Below are 20,620 nucleotides of genomic sequence, written 5' to 3' on the forward strand. Positions count from 1 at the left end.
CTATGGTGATGATTTCTTTCTTTTTTTCAGCTTTATTGAGATATAATTGACAAATAAAACTTACACATATTTAAGGTATACAACTTGATGTTTTGATATATGTGTACATTGTGAAATGATTACCACACCCAAGCTAATTAACATGTTCATTGCCTCACATAGTAGTTTCTTTCTTTCTTCCTTTTTTTTTTTTTTTTTTTTTTTGGTAGTGGTAAGAACACTTAAGATACACCCTCTTAGCAAATTTCAAGTATACAGTATTGTTAACTATAATCACCATGCTGTACATTAGATCCCAGACTTATTCATCTTGCATAACTGCAACTTTGTGTGCCTTAACACCTCCCCATATGCCCACCCCGCCAGCCCCTAGCAACGACCATTCTACTCTCTGAAACTATGAGTTTGACTTTTTTAGATTTCACATGTAAGTGGATCATGCAGTATTTGTCATTTTGTGTCTGGCTAATTCCATTTAGCATAATGTCCTCCAGGCTCATCCATGTTACACAAATGGCAAGATCTCCTTATTTTTTAAGACTGAATAATCCTTCATTATGCATATGTGTGTGTGTGTTTGTGCACGCGCATGTGTGTGTCTGCCTATGATAAATTCTTTCCGCTCGTGTATGTCTGAAAACATCTTTTTTATCTTCACTTTTGAAAAATATTTTTGCTTTGTGTAGAATTCTAGGCTGGCAGGGTTTCTCCCCCTGGTATTCTAAAGATGTTGCCCCACTATCTTGTAGCTTGTATTATTTCTGACATGAAATCTTCTGTAATCCTTTTCTTTGTTCCTTTGTACATAATATTTCTTTTTCTCTCTGCTTTAAAGATTTTTCTCTTTATCACTGGTTTTCAGCAATTCACTGGTGTATTCATGTTTCTTATACTTGGGGTTCTTTGAGCCTCCTGGATCTGTGGGTTTATACTTTCTATCAAATTTGGAAAATTTTTGGTTACTATTTCTTCAAATATTTTTTCTGTCTCCCATCCTCTCCTCTCATTTAGGTGGTCCCATGGTTTACTGATTTTCTATTTTTTTCAGTATTTTGCTCTTTCTTTGTTTCATTTCGATAGTTCCTATTGGTATGTTTTCAAGTTCACTTGTCTTTTTTCTGCAGTGTATTATCTGCTATTAACACCATTCAGTGTATTTTTCATCTCACGTAATGCAGTTTTTAATCTCTAGAAGCTTGATGTAGGTCTTTTTTTTTTTATATATAGTTTGTATGTCTCTGTTTAACATGGCTAATACTTCCTCTAGTTTCCTGAGTGGAATAGAGTTATAATAACTGTCTTAATACCCTGTCTAATAATTCTATCACCTGTGTCATTTCTTGCTAAGTTTTAGTTGATTAGTTTTCCCCTGCTACGTATTGTGTTTTCCTCTTTCCTTGCATCTTGGTAATTTTGTATTGGATGCCAGACATTGTGAATGTTACCTTGTTGGGCACTGAATATGTTTGTATTCTCTAAAATACTCTTGAGATTTGTTCTGGGTCACAGTTAAGTTCCTTAGAAAGAGCTTGATCCTTTTTTGTCTTGCTTTTAAGCTTTATCAGAGGGATCAGAGCAGTGTTTAGTCTATGATTAATCTTTCCTATTACAGAGGAAAGACCCTTAGTGCTCTAAGTACCCTGTGAATTGAGTGAGTTTTTCTGGGTTTTTGTTTGTTTTTGTTTGTTTTTTTCACTGTGGGAAACAAGAGTGAACAGGAAATAATTGGCAATAGGCATTATTCTCAGCCCTGTGTGAACTCCAAGCACTGTTTCTTTTAATCCTTCCAAGTGGTTCTTTCACTGGCCTTCATTCATTTTAAGGTCAGCACTCAGCTGGAGGCTCAGGGGAGGTCCTCTGGAGATGTGCGGCATTTCTCTGTGTAGCTGTCTCCTCTGCACTTCTCTCCCTGCAAACTCTAACAGCCTTTGCTTCTCTGGATTTCTGCCTCTGTCTCCCCAACTTGGGGAGACCACCATACTCTGCCAGTGTAACCCTTCTCTGTGCCACAACCCAGGAACTCTCTCAAGGCAGTAAGAAGGGCACCTGTGTGGCTCACACCATCTGTTTCCCATCTCTCAGGATTTACTGTCTCTCCTTGTTCAAGTTTTAATATCTTCAGAGTCTTTTTTTCATGTTTTTTTTTTGTGTGTGTCTATTTTAGTTGTTTCAGGTGGGAGGGTAAATCTGGTTCCTCTTCCATCTTGTCTAGAAGCAGAAGTGGTTTCAAGTGATTTTTCATTTCTTTGTGCTTTGCTCTATTAAGATATTGTCTTTGCACTAAGCATGTTTCACTCTCACAATTGCATTTGTTAAAGTTTCTCTATTTACAAAGTAAATAAATCTTTGAAAAGACAAATGACCTACTGTGGAAAGACATTTGCAGCCAAAAAAAAGTTTTTTACCATATAAACGACTCTTACAAATCCATGAGAAAAAGATAGAAATTATAATAGAAATAGAAATGGCCAGTGAGTGTATTTTTCAAATAGTCCCCCAACTAGTAATCAGAGACTTGTAAACATTATGATCTTGGATTGAGGACCATCATTCTTCCTTATAGATGCTTCCTTATAGATGCTGGTGTGAGAGTGGGAAGTGGCACCCCCATCCTATGCTGGTGGGCATGTGTGCACAGTGGCTCAACCTTTCTTGTGGGCATGTTGTCAGCATATATCCAGATGCCTAAAAGTGAGCATACCTTGACCCATATTTTACTTTATTTATTCATTCTGAAACATAATAAGAATATGGGCAAAGATTTAGGTACAATATGTTTCATATGTCAGTGTTTATAATGGTGGAAATATTGAAAACCACTTAAATAGTCACAAATAGGGATTGATAAGCAAATTTGATACATCTATAGTTTGGTTTTTTGTGTAGTCATAAAAATAGCATTGTGGAAAATTAAGTGATATCAAAAGATTTTTATCACGTAATGTGAACATACAGTGTATGAAACAGCATGTGTTACATGATCCCATCTTTGTTTAAAAAATTGATGCCTATGATTATACTCTAAACTATGAATATTGATGTTTCTGGGTGGTGAATTTATGAGTTTTTATTTCCTTGTTTACTTATATTTTCAAATTTTCTACTATACGTATGTATCGCCTTTGTAATAAGAAGAGTGGAGTTATTTTTTGTTATTTAAAATGTTTGTTAAATGCTATAGGCCAGGTATTGGCAAACTTTTTCCACGAAGAGCCAGATAGTAAATATTTTAGGTTTTTGAGCCAGATGGTCTCTGTCACAACTGTCCCACCCTGCTGTTTTAGCACAAAAATAACCATAGACAATACATAAATGAATGAAAGTGGCTGTGTTCCAACAAAACTTGATTTTCAAAAGGACCTGGCAGGCTGCCGGTAGCTGAAGATGCTACAGGCACTTGGGTGTCTAGATTAACTGAAGGCCAGCATCCCTCTGTTCGTAGGTATTGCAGGCTCTGTCCCTTGCTTTTCTCTCCCAGCACACTTAGAAAAAGCCATGGATCCACATTTACAGAATCCACATTTGTAACAAGAAAATGTAACCTCTTTGCAAACTATTTGAGTTTGTCTTTTCCCACATTTTAAACCATACTTTTAACTATTATTCCATTGTTATTTTGACTTTCTCTTTCCTCAGTAAAAAAAAGATATTACTTGGCAGGTCTTAGGATCTTGAGGCTTTTCTTACAGGAAAATTAATGCTTAGCAGTGTTATTTTCTGGCACCTAAATATTCATTTCTGCAGTTAAATACAGATAAATGGGTCATGAGGCCTTTTTCTTTTTCCAGGTAAAACTTGAGATGCCAAGCAAATTCTATACTTCTGAAAGGAGCAGATCAGGCTAGTGTAGACAAATGAAATACTGGCAATCCCCAACCTGCTTCAGGAAATCACTTCAACTTCCTTCTCCAGGAAGAACATTTTTCAAGAGTCAGTTTGCAAAAGTCACGGGATGAATTGTAGCCGTGTTTTCTCTTGGTTACCAGTTATGTCCTGAATCTGCTGTTGCACTCACTAACCACTCTTGATTCTGGGTCCTGTGTACACTGGAGATGTGACATAGGACAGGAGTGCAATGGGGAAGGGTCTCCTGGGCCAGGCTTACCCAGCTGGTCTTGGAACCCATTAGGAATGTGGGTCAGGCTGATGTGAGCATGTTACCTACTGGGGAATCCACCACGGAGCATGCACTCAGGTTGACTCCACAGGGGAAATCCCTGTGATTCTGGCGGGTGCGGCTGAGTTTTCTGTTCTAGATGCTACTTCTCTTCCTATTTCCTGGCCCTACTCTTCCTTGCTCATCTCCACTGAGGAAGCAGGACCACACAGCTCCTAACAGGCTCTGACTGACACACTCTCACCTGCATAGCGCTCCAGCCTTGCCAGCCTCCACGAATCACCTGACGCTTCCGCATGGGCCCTTCTGCACATTACTCCCCACCATGTGGGTCCAACACCTGCAGACCTTGAAACATGCTGTCATTCCAGTGCGAAGGGGACCGGATCCTCTGAAGGGATACGGCCACCGAGACCTCCCTCGGTGCGTGCTCAGATGCCTGGGCCCTTGGAACCTGAGTGCCGATGTGACTTGACTTGGGCTGATAAAGCACAGGGTTATCTCTTTTGTCACGCGATAGAGATGGACTGCTCATTTCATAGCTGTGGATTTTCCCCCTTCTGTCTCCTCAGAAATCGCAGGTGCTCCAGTGTCTGAAATTTCTGGGCCTTTCTCAACAGAGGACATAGCCAGCAACTGCGTCCCTGCCCTGCCTTTGAATGAGCCCATTTTGTGGATCGTGTCCTATACTCTCATGAGCGTGTGTGGAATCATTCTTCTTATCTTAATTATCCTGCTGCTACTTCCGTTCCGGTGCCGGCATCTACCCCCAGATCCCGAGGTCGTCAATGATGAGTCCTCTCTCGTCCGGCATCGCTGGAAATGAAGAGAAAAGCCTAAACTCTAGCAACCTTGAACTCAAGGATTATGACAATTCAAGGGGCAGCAGGCAGGGGTTATAAGGCAAGGTTTCTTCCTGTGTCCATTAGTCTTAAGTCTCTGTTCTGCTCCCAGATGCCTTCCAGATTCACTGTATTTTGATTCTTGATTTTAAAGCTTCCTCCTACTCTCCTACTTCCAAGGAAAATGATAATAAAAGACACCTCATTCATAATCAAAACAGAGTGAATTGGGCTTCAGGCTTTATTAGCTGGTTATGCCAAACTATCTAGGTGTGCCACCCCCCCACCCCCCTCCCAAAAAAAAAGAAAAGAAAAGAAAACCAAGAGCCTTGCTTGTTTGGCTTGTTCTCTCCTCCCTCCTATCTCTGGAGAAATAAGTGCATATAGTTTATAATTCTTCTTAGCTAATGGGAAGCTTTTTGTATTCATCACATTTAAGGGTATTTTGTACCAGGCTCAGCCTGCGTCAACGTGGTACAAGAAGGCTCACAGTATGACAGCAGAAGAAGTCTGGGGCCTGATGGTATGACCATCCTGCCCCCTTCTGAGTTGGAAAAAGAGCAGCAGGCCCCTTTTCTGGGTCTCTCTGTGCTCTGAACGGGAGCTGGACTCTACTAGAGAGAGATGCTCACTTAAGTCTTCACCAGCCTCTTCTGAAGATGGAAGGCCTTCGAGTGGGAAGGAAACCTACTCTTTGTACTCAATACTTCCATAGTATTTTGGGTATAAAAGTAAAAACTACCTCTGTTGAGACTTTTTCCCAGGGTCCTGTGCCTGATGGGGGTGCAGGCAGCCTGGTTCCAGCCGCTGCCCTCACCTAAAGAATCCTCTTTCCAGCAGGCGAGACGTAATAGGTGCTGAACCAGACGTTCTGTCACCAAGCTGGTTACCATCACATAAGCTTACTCTTACTTAAAATGAACAAACACTGTATTAAGAAGAAAAACAAGTTCTCTTTCACTAGCTTAGTTGTTTCTTTTTCCAGTTCTCCTCTGAAGGTAGGTTGCTGATTATTCTTTTGGGAAATAGAGAAATGGCTAAATACCCATACTCCTGACCAGCTCTCCGAGGAAGGAAGGCACAAGACATGCAAAAGATGCTAGGGAATTTCTACTTTTTCCTGTGCTTTGGAACCACGTGCTTCTCTTTGCAGGACTCCCTAGACTCGAGCACACCCATCTGAAACAGCTTAACCAAGTCCGTTAACAGTTGACCTACATGCGTCTTCCCTTTGGAGTGTTCAGTCTTTGGTGATGAGTTGGGTGTGCCGTGGTATCCTTATTTGGGGAAATCCACACTTGCTGTCATTTATTTGAGGGCTTTGGCAAAAGAAAAGCAGACGACTTTAACATGATGTCATTAGAAGAAGGGTTTAAAGCCAATATCCCTTCTGTCACTGTGTGCCAAGTTCAGGGTTCCCTTTGCATTGCTATTGGGATGGGTTGGATATATACTACAACCCCACTGGAAGGGCTAACTGAAGTATCTCCTCTGGCTGGAGTGTTATGTGTGTTCAAAATAGGCTTCCTATGGATGTTTCAGCCACCTGCCCTGCACACTGTCTCCCCAGGTCACGTCCATATTGAGAAATAGGTGACCATGCCAAAGAGATGTGGAGCCACTTATACATGTCTTGTTGTCCTCACAGACTCTCCAGAAGCCACAAGAATCTGTGGGATTCTTGTGAAGAAGGTTTGAGTTGTGTCTTAGAACATGGACCTTCTGTGTTCTTCAAGATTCATTCAGGCATGGCCGTGGTGGGAACGATGCCCTCTTGAAATGGGATGATAGGAGGTTCTGTTATCAGAATCTCATTATCATTTCCACTCTCAGCTAATTGAGAGGTAATAGTTTCAAAATACATTTCAGAGATAGAAATCTCTGAAATTCCAATTCTCTTTTTGCCCTCTTGGCTTTTTCATGGGTTCCTATTCTGTGGGCCACTTTACCTAGATGTGAAGGCAACAACCCTAGACAGTGCCTTCCCCTTGGTATGAAAAATCCAAACCCCTGAAATAAAAGGAGGGAATTGCAAGTATGACCCGGTTAGTTTTGCTACTTATTTCTTCACTCAGGCGTCTTCTGTTTCATTTTCCCGTGTTCTGTTTCCAAGCTGGGTACCGTTTCTCTAGCTGCAGATTCGCAGGCACTGTTCCCAGAACACTTGATAACAGCAAGTTAGATTTCAAGCTTGGGTATTTGAATGAAGTTTGCTATAATGCTCTGTATTTCCTATCAAATTTCTCTACCTTTTCATCTGAGATGTCATTGGATGTGACATTTTAATGGAAATGCTTAAATTACAAAAGCATAACTTAGCAACAAGAATGAAATAGACAATTGAAAGTAGGACATTCTCCTGGCATACCTTGCTGCTGAAAATTGGACTTTGAGTCAAAACCCTGTTAGTGACACTCAACTCCTCCAGTTATGTAAATTGATACTTAGCTTGGCAGACCTTCAAGGAGGCTTGCTTTGAACAGGAAAGGGGGTAGCAATCCTTTGGGGGTGTCATTTTTACCTCACAGCACACTGGAAGGTTATGGAAGATGGTCCTCTCCTGAAAGATGAAAATTAGCATTAGGTTTTTGTCAAAATCTCGTCAACGCTCTGATGGGAAATGGACGCTTCTACATGAACAATGTTGTTTTTTTGTTTGTTTGTTTAATAGGCTGATGCTTTATATTCTTGATAAGTTATTCAGAAGCCTGAAATGAAATCCTGCCTTCAGAAACTGAAACTGTTTATGAAAAATAGTAATGGATGGGGATTGATTCTATTTTTTTCCTCTGGAATTTAAAAGAACCACAAGTGATTGGTGTCTGATCACTATGGCATTTACCATGGTGGGCAATTTTGTATTTCTCATGAACGAAAAAACAAGTACCTGGCATTAAAGAAACAGATTCCTTGTGTGTGACAATGGGGAAGGTCTCCCTGAACGCAGTCCACTCCCAAACTTCTGTAAGGATTTTTTTTTTTTACCTGATTCTGTGTAACACAGATGTTTAGGTCAGAGATAAATTGGGGGTCAATTACAGTTCAAAACTATGAAAGTAACTCACAGTAATGCAGCATTAACAACTTCACAGAGCTTTGGGGAGTAGATTTTGCAAAGCAGTTTTGATTTGGGGATTCTGTCATCTCCTTTAAGAGGAGAGGAAGGATTATTTCTTTATTTAATAGGTTCTCCTCTCAAATGGAAATTTGTTAAATCCCTCTTACCAAGTCCCCACCGGTGGAGTTGCCAGGCATGGTTCAGTTCCAAGTTCTGCCCTAGTGCCACTTGATGTCATTGGAAATAAATCCTTGCCCGACAGCCTGGTCCATAAACAACAATAATTGAGTTTCATAGACTTTATCCTTATTAGTAGAAACCAAATAATTGAGTGGAATCCCAGTGCATTTTTCTCTTGCAGAAACTTACTAGAATTTATTACAGAACTGTTCAGAGGGAAAACTTGCCACTGAGTGAGTTTGTTTTTTTTCTTTTTTAGGAAAAACAACTAAACACCATAAAATGTAAAATTATGGGTTTTGCCAAGAGGGATACTAGATTTCTAGTGCAAAGAAAGCTCCACACAACAGAAGTTACTGTGTACATTTCTAGTGGGTTTTAAGAATTTCAGATTTGAACTCATGGCAGTTTACCAATTAAATAGCAAGATGGAAAGATACATTTTGAGAGTGGGGAGGGAAGAATAAAAATATAATCGAAAGTATGCTAACAAAATAAGCAGAATTAGCTCTTTTGGAAAAGTAGCTTCAATTCCAGGAATCCTCAGATTTCTTTTACCCTTAAAGCTGCTGAAGCAGTTGGAGATGTGATTTATTTCACACAGCCGCAAACCCCAAACTTCAAGTACATTCAAGCTGGAGTCGTGTGTCAGATGTCAGCACGGAAACAGTGAGAAAAGGTGGTCCCTTACACTTACACCGATCCAGGTGAAGATTGGGGCATCCAAGGAGCACAGAGTAGGTGATGGTTGGGACTGGGAAAATTCTAGAACCTGGGAAGGGTGGTGGGGTAAGAAGTCGTATCCCTTGGTCAGCAGATGACTGCAAAGGTCTGGACAAACTGAGAACAACACAGGATGTAGCAGGAAACTCTCATTTCCCTGAGTTTTTGGCACGGCCTACATTTTTTAGGACTTTCCCAAAGGAACCCCTCAGGATGCGTAATTTGTCAAAGAGAAACTTGCTTTGCAGCCGTCACCTGTGTTCTAACAAAACTAGAGACACCTGAACTCCCAAGCAGGCCCCCCTGTCCTTAGGCTGTAGGTTCAAGGTTGTGCATTGGGAAGTTCATAGGGCAGGGTCAAGGGTCTGGAGCCAAAGGGAGGTTGGCAGAGTTTGGGATCTGAGCATCTGGGGGGGGCCTCCTGGCTGCAGCCACCCTGGTAGTTGCACTGAAAGCAAGAAAACTCAGACATGGCCATGTCCCCCCAGCCCTGCTGGCCAGCCCACTGACTCAGAAAGAGTCCTGCAGCTTCTTGACCATACTCCTTCTGTGGGGACACCTGCTGTCAGGGACACTTCCAGAAAGAAGGGCTTGAGGGCAGCAGGAGGCTCCCTTGGGACACTGCTGTCCCCGCTGACAGCCTGGGCACCAGCATCCTCGAGTGCACGCCAGTCCTCATCAGAATCCGTGCAGCTCCGGGCTCCCTGGGAGCCTTGGTGAGAATGCCTTCCCTGGGGCGGGGGCGGGGGCGGGGGGGGGGGCGGGTGGAAACAGCCTGATGCCCCAGGTCAGCAACCTTGTGAGATGTGGTCGTGAGAGCAAAGCCGGGCCTCCTGGTGATGCAGTGTGTCTGCAAAACCTCTAGTTAGTAGGATCAAGTAGGAGTGTCACAAGGACAAGATGTGACCAATCAGTACAGTGTTTTCCCCCCTGTCTCTCAGCTTTCTCTGGGTTTCTTATAATCAGATATTGCATACAGACGTCAGTGTTTCTAAACTACATGGTACCGTGTGACCTCACAGCACACGTGCTCTTAAAGGGCACCCAGGACCTAAAGGCTGGCCAGAGGCACATGAAGGTTCCGGATAAACTCAGATGCAGCCCACAGCACAGTCACAGAGTCACTCCACAGCACCTGACCTTTGGTGCTCAAGGGCGGCCTCCATGTGCCCCATAAAGCCTTCGGGTACTTGTTGGGACACCACTGGCAGAGCGGTGATTCTGGATGTGTCCAGCTAGTATCTCAGGATACAGGAGAGGGTGTGATGGTAAAATATCTGTCTCACCTCTAGATATCGGCTGGTCAGGACTTGCCAGTACCCTGGGAGCAGCAATGAGAAGTGGGCAGTTCTCTTTGCAGGTGGAGAGTTATTTGTAGAGGATCACCTGGGTAAAGTTTAAATTGCACGTAACACACAGGTGTACCCCACACATATCAGTCTGAATAGAATATTTTTTGCCAATGTAGATTTATAAATTATATAATTATAAATTATAGATTTATAAAATAGATTTTGAATACAAGCACAGCTGTCATACTAATGATATCACTAAAAGGAGAGATGAGGTCTTAAAAATCTTTGAAACCTAGCCTAATTTGACACTGATGTTTTTCCATACAATTTCCTTCCTTTTGGTTGGAATAATTGTATTTTTATTCATGATGCACGCATGGATCAGAATCGCGTGAGAAGGCAAGTGTCTCGAAGAGGGCTTATTTTTTCTTCTTTTTTAAACGCTCCATGTGAGGGTAGTTGAAAGTTTCCTAATAAAACTAAGGTTTCAGCTTGCTTCCTTTCACCTGTTGAAATAAAATTTCACCTGCGCCTCACGCCCTGGTAGTCAGCGCTTCTGAGTGAAAGCTAAGAAAACCTTCAAAAATTATCTCTGTGAGATAAAAAGTAAGCAAAGCTAATTAAGGATTTATTCACTTATAATGAAAATCACCAAAAATAAACTTCCATAACCCCAGTTTCTTTTACAGTTTTGTGTTCTTTGCTGCTAGCATTAACAACTTGGAATTGTTTTTTCTCATTTCCTAATTGTGGATGTAATGTTATACATTCTTATTAGTAAGGCTGGAAATTCTGTTTAGGGTTGGAATTAGCATAATGAGAGGGAAAAGAATGAATGAGATTTACCATGTGCTAATATAAGATGAATTTTTGTAATCTAGAATGATGTATTTCCTACTATATCTGTTAATTCGCACCGTTAAATATACTTAAAATGTAAAATCCCTATGTTCAGTCACTTAAAGCAGCCACTCATTTTTTTCTCAAAAAGGATGACTTTTCTGCACCAGCAGTTTCTCTTTTGGCTGAAGAGCTGCAAGCCTTGTATTCTAAAATAAAGTCCTGAAAGCAGTGCTTTAGAAAATGTATTTATGTGTGTATCTCACATTTACATCCTTTAATACACAATGCTTAAGTGTAACCCGTATTTCTGAAAATGCTTCAGGTTATTTTATATTTCCCTTTTGAAATTTTCCTCTATTTTTAGTATATCATGTTGATTTAAATCCAAGTCGTGATAGGACCAGGAGCTGGACTACAGAGGTATTCATGCTGTCTGAGAAGATGCTATCTTAGCTACTGACCAGTATCCAAATTGTTATGCACCTCAAAAGTGGAATTTTCTACAATAATCTTATTTTTCTACCTGTCTGTTTCAATTTGAGATATGTACCATTGAAAAGGAAATAAAAGAGTTTGGTTTGTTTGAATAAATAATACTTCCAACTTGTTGGGTTTGGGAATTATTTTAATACTTGGGTCAAGTCACACTTCTGAAATTGCTGTCGGTGACGTGTCACGCTCTGCCTACCTCCCCTACTTTAATGTGGGTTCCTGGAAAGTATCCAAGAGAAAACCGAATGAAGGCAGGGGCCAAGTCCAACCGTTAGTATACAACAGGCTGGAAATGGGAGAAGAGAACCGTCCCGGGGAGGAGTGGAGAGAAACCGCCTATAGAAAAGCCCCCCAATAAGCACATCTAAACAGTCTTGAGAATTTAACAGGGCTGTCAAACGGGGACTGAAAACGACCGGATTGGGAATGCTCCGGACCCACTCCCACAATCACCCAGCAAGGAGATGGCATTCTCCAAATTCTACAGATGAGAAACCAGCTCCAAGTCACATGCCCAGGAAAACACAAGCAAAGGGTTTGCCCTGGGAGTGGACCCAGCTTTGTCCACCTCCAAAAGCAAAGCTTCCTCTGCACTACACTCTCGCGCCCAGGTGCCGTGCTAAATCACACCCTCCAGAAGCCTAAGGATCCAGCCGATGGGTCAGTCTCTAGAGAGGGGTGTGCGCCAACTCAGGCGAAGCAGAAATACTTTATGGAGACGGACATCATCCCTGAGCCGTGAACAACGCTTGAAAAGTACACTTCTTTCAGTGACTAGACACTTTTTGGTTGACAATACCCAGACAAGGAAAAAAAAAAAAAAGAGGGTCAGACCATTAGGAGGGGAAGCAATAGTTACTGGAGAAACAGAATAGGAGGTATAATTTCTAATAATAAAGGAGATTATTTGATTTCAGTTTTCACTTTTTTCTATGCTAGATTCCCAGGTTTATCAGTTTTGCGATGCATCAGCTGTGGGTGGCATTGCAGATGTGATTTTTCATGCTTGCCACTAGGTGGTGCCGTTGTGAAACTTTGCGGAATGACGTTTGTGCCTTTATTTTTTTCATCCTGTGTGGCTTCACAGACGACTTTTATCCACTGTGTCTGTAATTAAACTACATCCAGCAACTATCAAGAGTATCCACTCCTCCATTTTTCTCCAAAATAGACTCTGCCAAATATACTGGCCAGATGTGCAGTAAATCATGGAGGCAGTCCCCAAATACACATCTCCTGCCGTGGCGGGACTACTTGGCTGTGTCACAGAGAAGTAAACCGAGTTAGGGAGATGCGGAAAAGTCCCCACGTGTGGTGGCAGAGTCCAGACTGGAAAAACCAGCTTGTCTGATTACCAGACCTATGATCTCAACCATTAAGCTACTGTTTCGGTAAGGTTAAAAATTGGAAATTGAAAGGAAAGTTATTTTTAAAAATTAAAAAGATGTATGCTAAGAAAAAATGCTACCAAGGAAAATATTGGGGAAAATATTTGTCACAAATACAAGGAGAGAAGCTAACATTTATTGAACAGCAAATTCTGGCATCTTAGATGCATTATGACATTTCATCCTCAGAACTCCCCATCAGGTACACATTGTTACTACAAAATATTGTAGGCAGGGGGCCCAGAGATCACAGATTCAGAGAAATCAAAGGGTACAGAGAAAGGAAGGTCTCAACCCAGTGTGTCATCGTGGTAAATAAATAAAACTGAAAAGGTCCTTCACATGTAAAAATTGCATACAAATAATCTAAATATTCTGATGCTTTGAAATCTGGGTGCTTGCTGACCCTGGAGAGACGGGACTCCCAGGGTTGGCCAACTCCCAGAGAGAGCAAGCAACTCACCTGCAAGCAAACAACTCACCTGGGTGTGTGTCTTTCAAATACAGAGCAACCAATCCAGAGCCTGCATCCCTAAGATCTCCTTTACCCTTTATGGACTGTCACACTCTGGGCCACCATCCACTGCCCTAATCACCCCAGGGTCAGGTACCAGACGATTAAGGACAGCCCCCATGCCCCAGAGCCTGCTGAAATTATTCAGTCTGGGCAGTCCTAAACCTATTTACCCTGCCTTGCCCATTGCTTCCTGTGGAAACTACAGTAAATGCTCGTGCTCTCTCCCTCCTCCCCCTTCTGCATGCTCCCTTGGCCTGGTGCTTCCCCGAGTGGCCCACACGGGACGCTGTGCCTCCTGTCTCTAGGGATCTGTGAGTAAAACAAACTTCTTCCTTCATGACAGTCATTTCTGCTGCTGTGTGTCTTACCTCATTAAAGCAAACCCAAGGTACCCTTAAGCACCAAAGAAAAAGAACATGAGCGCCCAGGAGAAAAATATGCAGAAGCTATGAACAAGAGCTGACAAATATGGTCAAGAAACCTGCAAGTGTCCAGTCTTAAGGATAAATGGTTAAGTAGCTAAAAATCAAATGAACAAAGTTTTCAATGACAAATAGCTGCCTAAGTGGTGAGCAATCTCCTCTTTTGCTGATGAGAAGTGTAAATTGGAAAAATCATTTGAGAGAGCCCTAAAACATCCAAGTCATGGCTGAATCAGTACTTCTTTTAGAAATCTATTCTAAAGAAACAGAAATGTGGGCAGACAAGGAAATAGTGTAGAGCGAGAAAAGCAATTTGCTGAATAATATGCCAATACGGCATCCATTTTTGAAGAGAAATATATTAATGTGAATGTGAGGGTATAAACTACGAGTCTAGGGAGTATATGAAATTCACACTAACCTGTTACCCCAAGAAGTGGGGATCATGAATGGAAAGGGATGGCTTAGGGGTTTTTTAATTAACTTTTATTTTAATTCAAGTAACACATTTACATCATTATTAAAAATTCAGATAATCTCAAGAGAGGCTTATCACAAAAAAACAGTGGTCACCTGCCTCACCCCTACCCACCTTTAGATGCTGCTTGCAGAGGTAGCCTTCAGTCTTGTTTGCCCTGGTACTTAACTTCCATGTTTCTAAACGATGTATTCATGCTGTGTTTGCTACATGATCAGCCAACAGACTTGATTCTGTTGATTGAGTAAGTGCCAACCTGAGCATTTTCTAAATTCCTACATTCACTAGGGCCATTTATGCCCCTTTCGGATTCTATGTGAGTATCTGCTTCCACACCTGTGCCCAGTGTTTTAGTTACTGTTGATGTGGTTTTAATACATAGGAGGAATAATATAATTAATTAACATTAAAATAGGATTAATATGTTATATCCTGCAGTTAGTCATCTCACATAATATTATCATATATTTAGTCTCCTAGATGTCCTTTAAAAATATTGGGTAATGTTTCTAAAGTCATCCTGTGGGGATCTGTTTTGGAATCATGCTAAATTTATGGATGAATTTAGGGAGAATCTACATTGTGCAAAACAGAGCCTTCGAATTCAATAGAATGGTGTAGTTCTATCTTTATCTGTCATCTATCACATCCCTCAGTAAAGTTTATTTCATGTAGATCCATGCCTATTTCTTGATAATTTAATTCCCAAGGGTTTTGAATTTTCTGTTGTCATTACGTGTGGGGTATTTTTTTTCTATAACTTTTTAAAATTGGTTATTGCTCATATATCTGAAAGTACCTATTTTTCTATGTCCTGTAATTGAACATAGAAAACTAGGTTAATGTTAGTAAACTATTGTTTCTAACAAGTTTTTTTCCCTGCTTTTATTTTCTGGGAGTTTCCAAGAAGAAAATGATGTCATCTGCAAATGATGGTAATCTTATCTCCTTTGTAATATGTGCACCTTTTATTTTCTGTTCCTTTCCTGTTTTTTTAATGCCTATCATGGCATATAGCACACTGTTTAAGCCAGTTTTTCTAACTTGATTTTTAATAGGTTATACATTTGCGAAGTTCAAAAATCAAAAAACACGTGGTGAAAAATCTCCTTCCCACTACTGACCCCTCATCTATCTAGTTTCAACCCCTTCCCCCCAACCTCTGCCAAGGTGATCTGTTATGAGTTTGTCATGTAGACTTTCAATTTACCTTTAGGCACTGATTGGCATATATTCTTATTTCCCTCTTTTTTCCATAAAACGGTAGCAAACTATATATGCTGGGCTGCTTTCTTTCAAAAGGAAGAAAAACTTCATGTAGTTTACCTTGGAGATCGCTCCATACATTTTTCCAGATGCATCATTCTCTGTTTAACCAGTGCCATGTTGACAACATCTGGGTTTCCCATCTTTGCTCCTACAAACGTTGCTGCAATGAATAACCTTATACAAACATCATTACATGTGCAGGTCCATCTGTAGTATTCATTTCCAGGAAGGGAACTGTGAATCAGAAGACACCTACATTTGTCATCCTTAAAAGCACTGTCCAATTGCCTTTCTAGGGATTGGTCCAGTTGACACTCCTACAAGTAATCGATGACTGAACCTTCTTCCCTGTTTTCTCGTCAGGAAGTTGAGTATTAAGCTTTCGAACGTTTGCCAAGCTAATAGGTGGAAAATGATATTTTAGTGAAGTTCTAATTTGCATATCTTTTATTATGAGCAACTTTAGACGTCTTCATATACGTAAGAGCCCATTGGAGTTCTTTTTTTATGAACTCTTCGAATCTCTTGCCCACTTTTCTGTTGGGCTGTTGGTCAATTTCTAGGGAATTCTATATATTGGTATACATGTTACAGGGTTCATATATGAAGGTCTCTTTGTACTAGCTCTCTGACCTCGGTAAATTACTTAACCTTTCCTGCTTGAATTTCCCAGTTGTGAAATGAGGTTAGTAATAATTCTCAGGGTTGGTGTACAGTTTAACTGAGCTGATCTTTTTAAGTGCTTAGTTCAATGCCTATCACATAAGAAGAACCGTATGTGATGATTAATTATTTTAAGGGGTATGATTATCAGTTGCAGTTTTTGTTTCCAGTTTGTCCTGTCCTCTGGCTTTGCTTATGTTGGTTTTGGGGTTTTCTTGTTTTTCTTTTTGCCTTTGAGAAAGGTGTATACACACGCATATTCAAATTTACTAAACATTTTTTACTGAGTCTTCTGGATTTGAGTCTGTTAGAAAAGCCTACTGAACTCCAACTTTATAAAGAAACTTATAAACATGTTTTCTTCTAGTGTGTTTATGGCTTGTTTTTTTAAACATTTAATCTTTAATCCATTTGGAGTATATGCTCGTGCAAGATGTGGGGTATGGTTTTTCTGTCGGATGGTTTACCCAGTTATGTCAACACTATCTATTAAATAGTTCATCATTTCCACTGGTTTAAAATGGCATCACATACTTAATTGTTGTGTGTATTTGGGTCTGTTTCTGAACTTTCTTCTTCCATTTATATTTCTTCTCCATTGGTCTGTCCCATCACTTGCTGGAACTCTGCTGTTTCAGGTGTTAAAACTTTAAACCTTTAACAGTTTTAATAGTCATCATGGCTACTTCATTCACATTACCCTTCTTTTTCAAAGTTATTTTTTCATATCAACACTGGAATCAGCTTATATAGATGCCCCACCCCAAAATACACATTAGGATTTGGTGGGGATCACACATAATTTATCTTAGGGAGAGTTGACACCTTTCTGATCTTGAGATAGCCTATCCAAGAAGAGGAAATGTGTTTCTATTTGTTAATTACATCTTTTTTGTTCCTTCAGAACATTTTTAAACTTCCTTGACATAGGTCTTGCCAATTTCTTATTAAATTTATTTCTAGGCATTTAATCTTTTTTGTTATTGCAAAAGAGATCTTTTCTCCCATTAAATCTTCTAACTGGTTGATTTTTTGTGAATATGAAACCTGATGGTTTCTGTGTATTAATTTTGTATCGTGCTATCTTCATGAATTCGTTTGAGCTTTTCAGGTGAGTATTTGGGGTTTGGCAGGTATACAATTAGTGATAGTATCATATCATTCTTTCCAATTTTACACCTCTATTTCCTTTCTCTTGTCTGACTACATTGTCCAGTACCTTTAGCAGAGAGCTAAATAGTAAAGCACATCCTTATTTTGTTCCCAATTTTAAAAACTGACACTAATGGCTGAGAAAGATACAGTTTATTATGTTGAGGAAGTATCTATCTCTGATGGTTAATTTTATGTGTCAGTGTTTCTATGAAGCTATTTTCAGGTGATATTAACATTTAAATCAGTGAATGCTGAGTAAAGCACATTACCCTCTGTAATGTGATTGGGCCCCATCCAATCAGTTGAAGGTCTTAAGAGAAAAAGACCGAGGTCCCAGGAGAAAGAGGGAACTCTGCCTCCAGACTGCCTTCGGACTTGAGCTGCAACATCAACTTTTCCCTGGGTCTCCAGCCTGCTGGCCTGCCCTGTAGATTTTGGACTTGCCAGCCTCTACAATCATGGGAGCCAATTCCTTAAATTAAATCTGTGTCCTGTTGGTTCTCTGAAGAACCCTGACTCACATACCATCTCTTCCTATTTTCTTGAGAACTTTATCATAAATCTTATAATTTTGTTAGGTGCCTTTTCATCATCTGTGGAGGATATCATGTCTTATCTCCTTAGATTTAACAACATTGTGAGTTATATTATGAGATTTCCTTATACTAAACCATTTGTGCTTCTGGAATCATCTTTATTTGATCATGATGTATTATTGCTTTAACGTGCTTTTATATTGTTTGATCATATTTTACTTAGCATTTTCTAGCCATATTCACAAGTGTAGTGGGTCTGTAGTTTTCTTTTTCTGCAGTTTGTCAGGTGTTATCATCAATGCCGCATTCACTTCTTAGAAAGAAATTTGATGTTTACCCTTTTTCCTGTGCTCAGGAAGAGCTTTTGTACAGAAATGGAGTATCTGCTCTTTAAGAATTTGGTAGTATTCTCTTAAGAAGTTCCCTGGGCATAGTGTTCTTTGAGGAGCTAGCACCTTGACAACTTTCTCTGTCTTCTATGGAAATACTCTGTTTAGATCTTCTCTCTCTACTAAAATGTTTTGATAAATTATATTTCATATAAAATTATCCACTATAATCCAAGTTTCCAAATTTTATTTAAAGCACCACAGTCTTATGATTCTTTTCCCCATTTCTCCTGTTTTTGTGGTCATTTTCCCCTTATTTCCTATTTTGTGTATTTGTGTTCTTTTGTAATATGTATCAGGTAGCTCATGCCCTATCCATTTTATTGTTTATTCTAAGGATTTATTTTTAAATAAGTTTTCATTGATTAGTTCTACTGTTTACTGCTCTTATTTATTTCCACTTTTAGTTTTATTAATCTCTCCCTCTTAGTTTTTGATTGATAATTTGTTTTCATTCTGTTTCCTTGATATAAGCAGTTATGGCAATAAATATTCCTCTGAGTGCCGACTTAATTATATTTCAGACATTCTGACATATAGTGTTATTATCATTATTTTCTAAAAGCTCTATAATTTTTCGATTTATTTCCTCTTTCACCAAAGGGAGTCAGAGAGATTTTTTTTTGAAATTTTCCAGTGGAATTGGCTTTTTGCTTTCTAATAGTTTCCTCTTTGGTTGCTCTGTGATCAGTCAGTTTTACCTGTAACACGTCCAGCCTTTGGAACTGACTGAGATTTTCTTTGTGGCTTAATACAGGCCAGTTTCCATGTTCTATGGGTGCCCGAAAAGACGATGCTTTTTTTCCCTCCTGGCAAACAATTTGAACTACATCCATCAATTCTACTTTACTAGGCTATGTGGGTTTTCACATCTTTCCTTTTTAAGAGAAGGTGTTACGGGCTGAATTGTGGTCCCCTCCCCAGCAAAATTCATATGTTGAAATCCCAGCCCCCAGCACCTCAGAATGTACCCGTATTTGGACATAAGGCCTTTACGGAAGTGATTATAACAAGATGAGGCCCCTGGAAGGGCCCTGACCCAGAATGGCTGGCATCCTTACAAGAAGAGGAAGAGACCCCAGGGGCACCCGTGTGCAGACGGACAACCATGTAAAGAGGCAGCAAGAGGGTGGCCGTCTGCAAGACAAGGAGAGCAGCCTCAGGAGAACCCAACTCTGCTGCCACCTTGATCTTGGACTTCTGGCCTCCAAAACTGTGAGAAAATAAATTTCTGTTGTTTAAGCCCCCCAGCCTGTGATATTTAGTTCTGGTGGCCCCAGCAAACTAATACAGGAGGACTTGAAGTCTCCTCTTCTATCTGTTTCCATAGAGCTCATCTAATCTGTTCTAGAAACGTTGCTACTGTCTTACTTTGTCCATAGGTACGATGTTATATATTCATTAGGAATTGTCCCTTTAACAAATAAGGCAAAGTGCTCCCTTTTATATCATTGAATGCCTTTTGGCTTAAATTCCTCCTTGACTGGTATTAAGACGCCAGACCTTATGTTATTATTTGCATAAGCCTCCTGGGAGGTGCCCAACCCTTATTTCCAACCTTTCCGAATCACCCACAAAGTGGAGTTTTTCTGTCTATCCGTTCAAGAAATCTTTAAAATAGATAAGCTAAGTCCATTTACGTTCATTCTCATGACAGTCATCTTGTATCTGTCTTACTATTATGTTTCATGTTCAATTCGTATCATTTTTCTTTTCCTCTATGCGTTTTTTTTTTTGGTTTTTTTTTGTTTTGTTTGAGGGGTTTGTGTGTGTGTGTGTGTGTGTGTGTGTGTGTGTGTGTGTGTGTATGTAGTTCTTTTATCCAGGAAAGCGTGTGCTTTTAGTATGGTGGTTACTTTTATACTTATAGCTTATATGATGGCAGAGAGAGAGAGAGTCCCTTAGTCTTACTTTTTTTTTTTAATTGGCGTATAGTTGTTTTACAATGTTGTGTTGGTTTCTGCTGTACGGCAAAGTGAATCAGCTGTATGTATACATACATCCCCTCCTTTTTGGATTTCCTTCCCATATAGGTCACCACAGAGCACTGAGTAGAGTTCCCTGTGCTATACAGAAGGTTCTCATTAGTTATCTATTTTATACATAGTAGTGTATATATGTCAGTCCCAATCTCCCGATTCATCCCACCCCCCCTCCCCCCACTTGGTGTCCATACATTTGTTCTCCACGTCTGTGTCTCCATTTCTGCTTTGCAAATAGGTTCATCTGTACCATTTTTCTAGATTCCACATA

General features: G+C 40.2%; 1 protein-coding gene across 2 annotated transcripts in view; it reads left to right on the plus strand.

Annotated features, from left to right (window-relative positions):
- The window catches only part of BACE2 (beta-secretase 2), a 122,068-nt gene that overhangs the window by 86,704 nt on the left and 14,744 nt on the right, over positions 1-20,620 (plus strand). Inside the window, exon 9 of one of the 2 annotated variants that reach the window (XM_059921594.1) lies at positions 4,690-5,177. The exons of the other annotated variant lie outside the window; for it this stretch is intronic. Within the exon in view, the coding sequence (XP_059777577.1) occupies positions 4,690-4,943 (254 nt within the window). The 3' untranslated portion in view covers positions 4,944-5,177. Of the gene's footprint in view, positions 1-4,689; positions 5,178-20,620 lie in introns of those variants that run through there. 2 annotated transcript variants of the gene reach the window in all.

This window comes from Balaenoptera ricei, chromosome 4, assembly GCF_028023285.1.
Source record: "Balaenoptera ricei isolate mBalRic1 chromosome 4, mBalRic1.hap2, whole genome shotgun sequence".
Classification (NCBI taxonomy): Eukaryota; Metazoa; Chordata; class Mammalia; order Artiodactyla; family Balaenopteridae; genus Balaenoptera; species Balaenoptera ricei.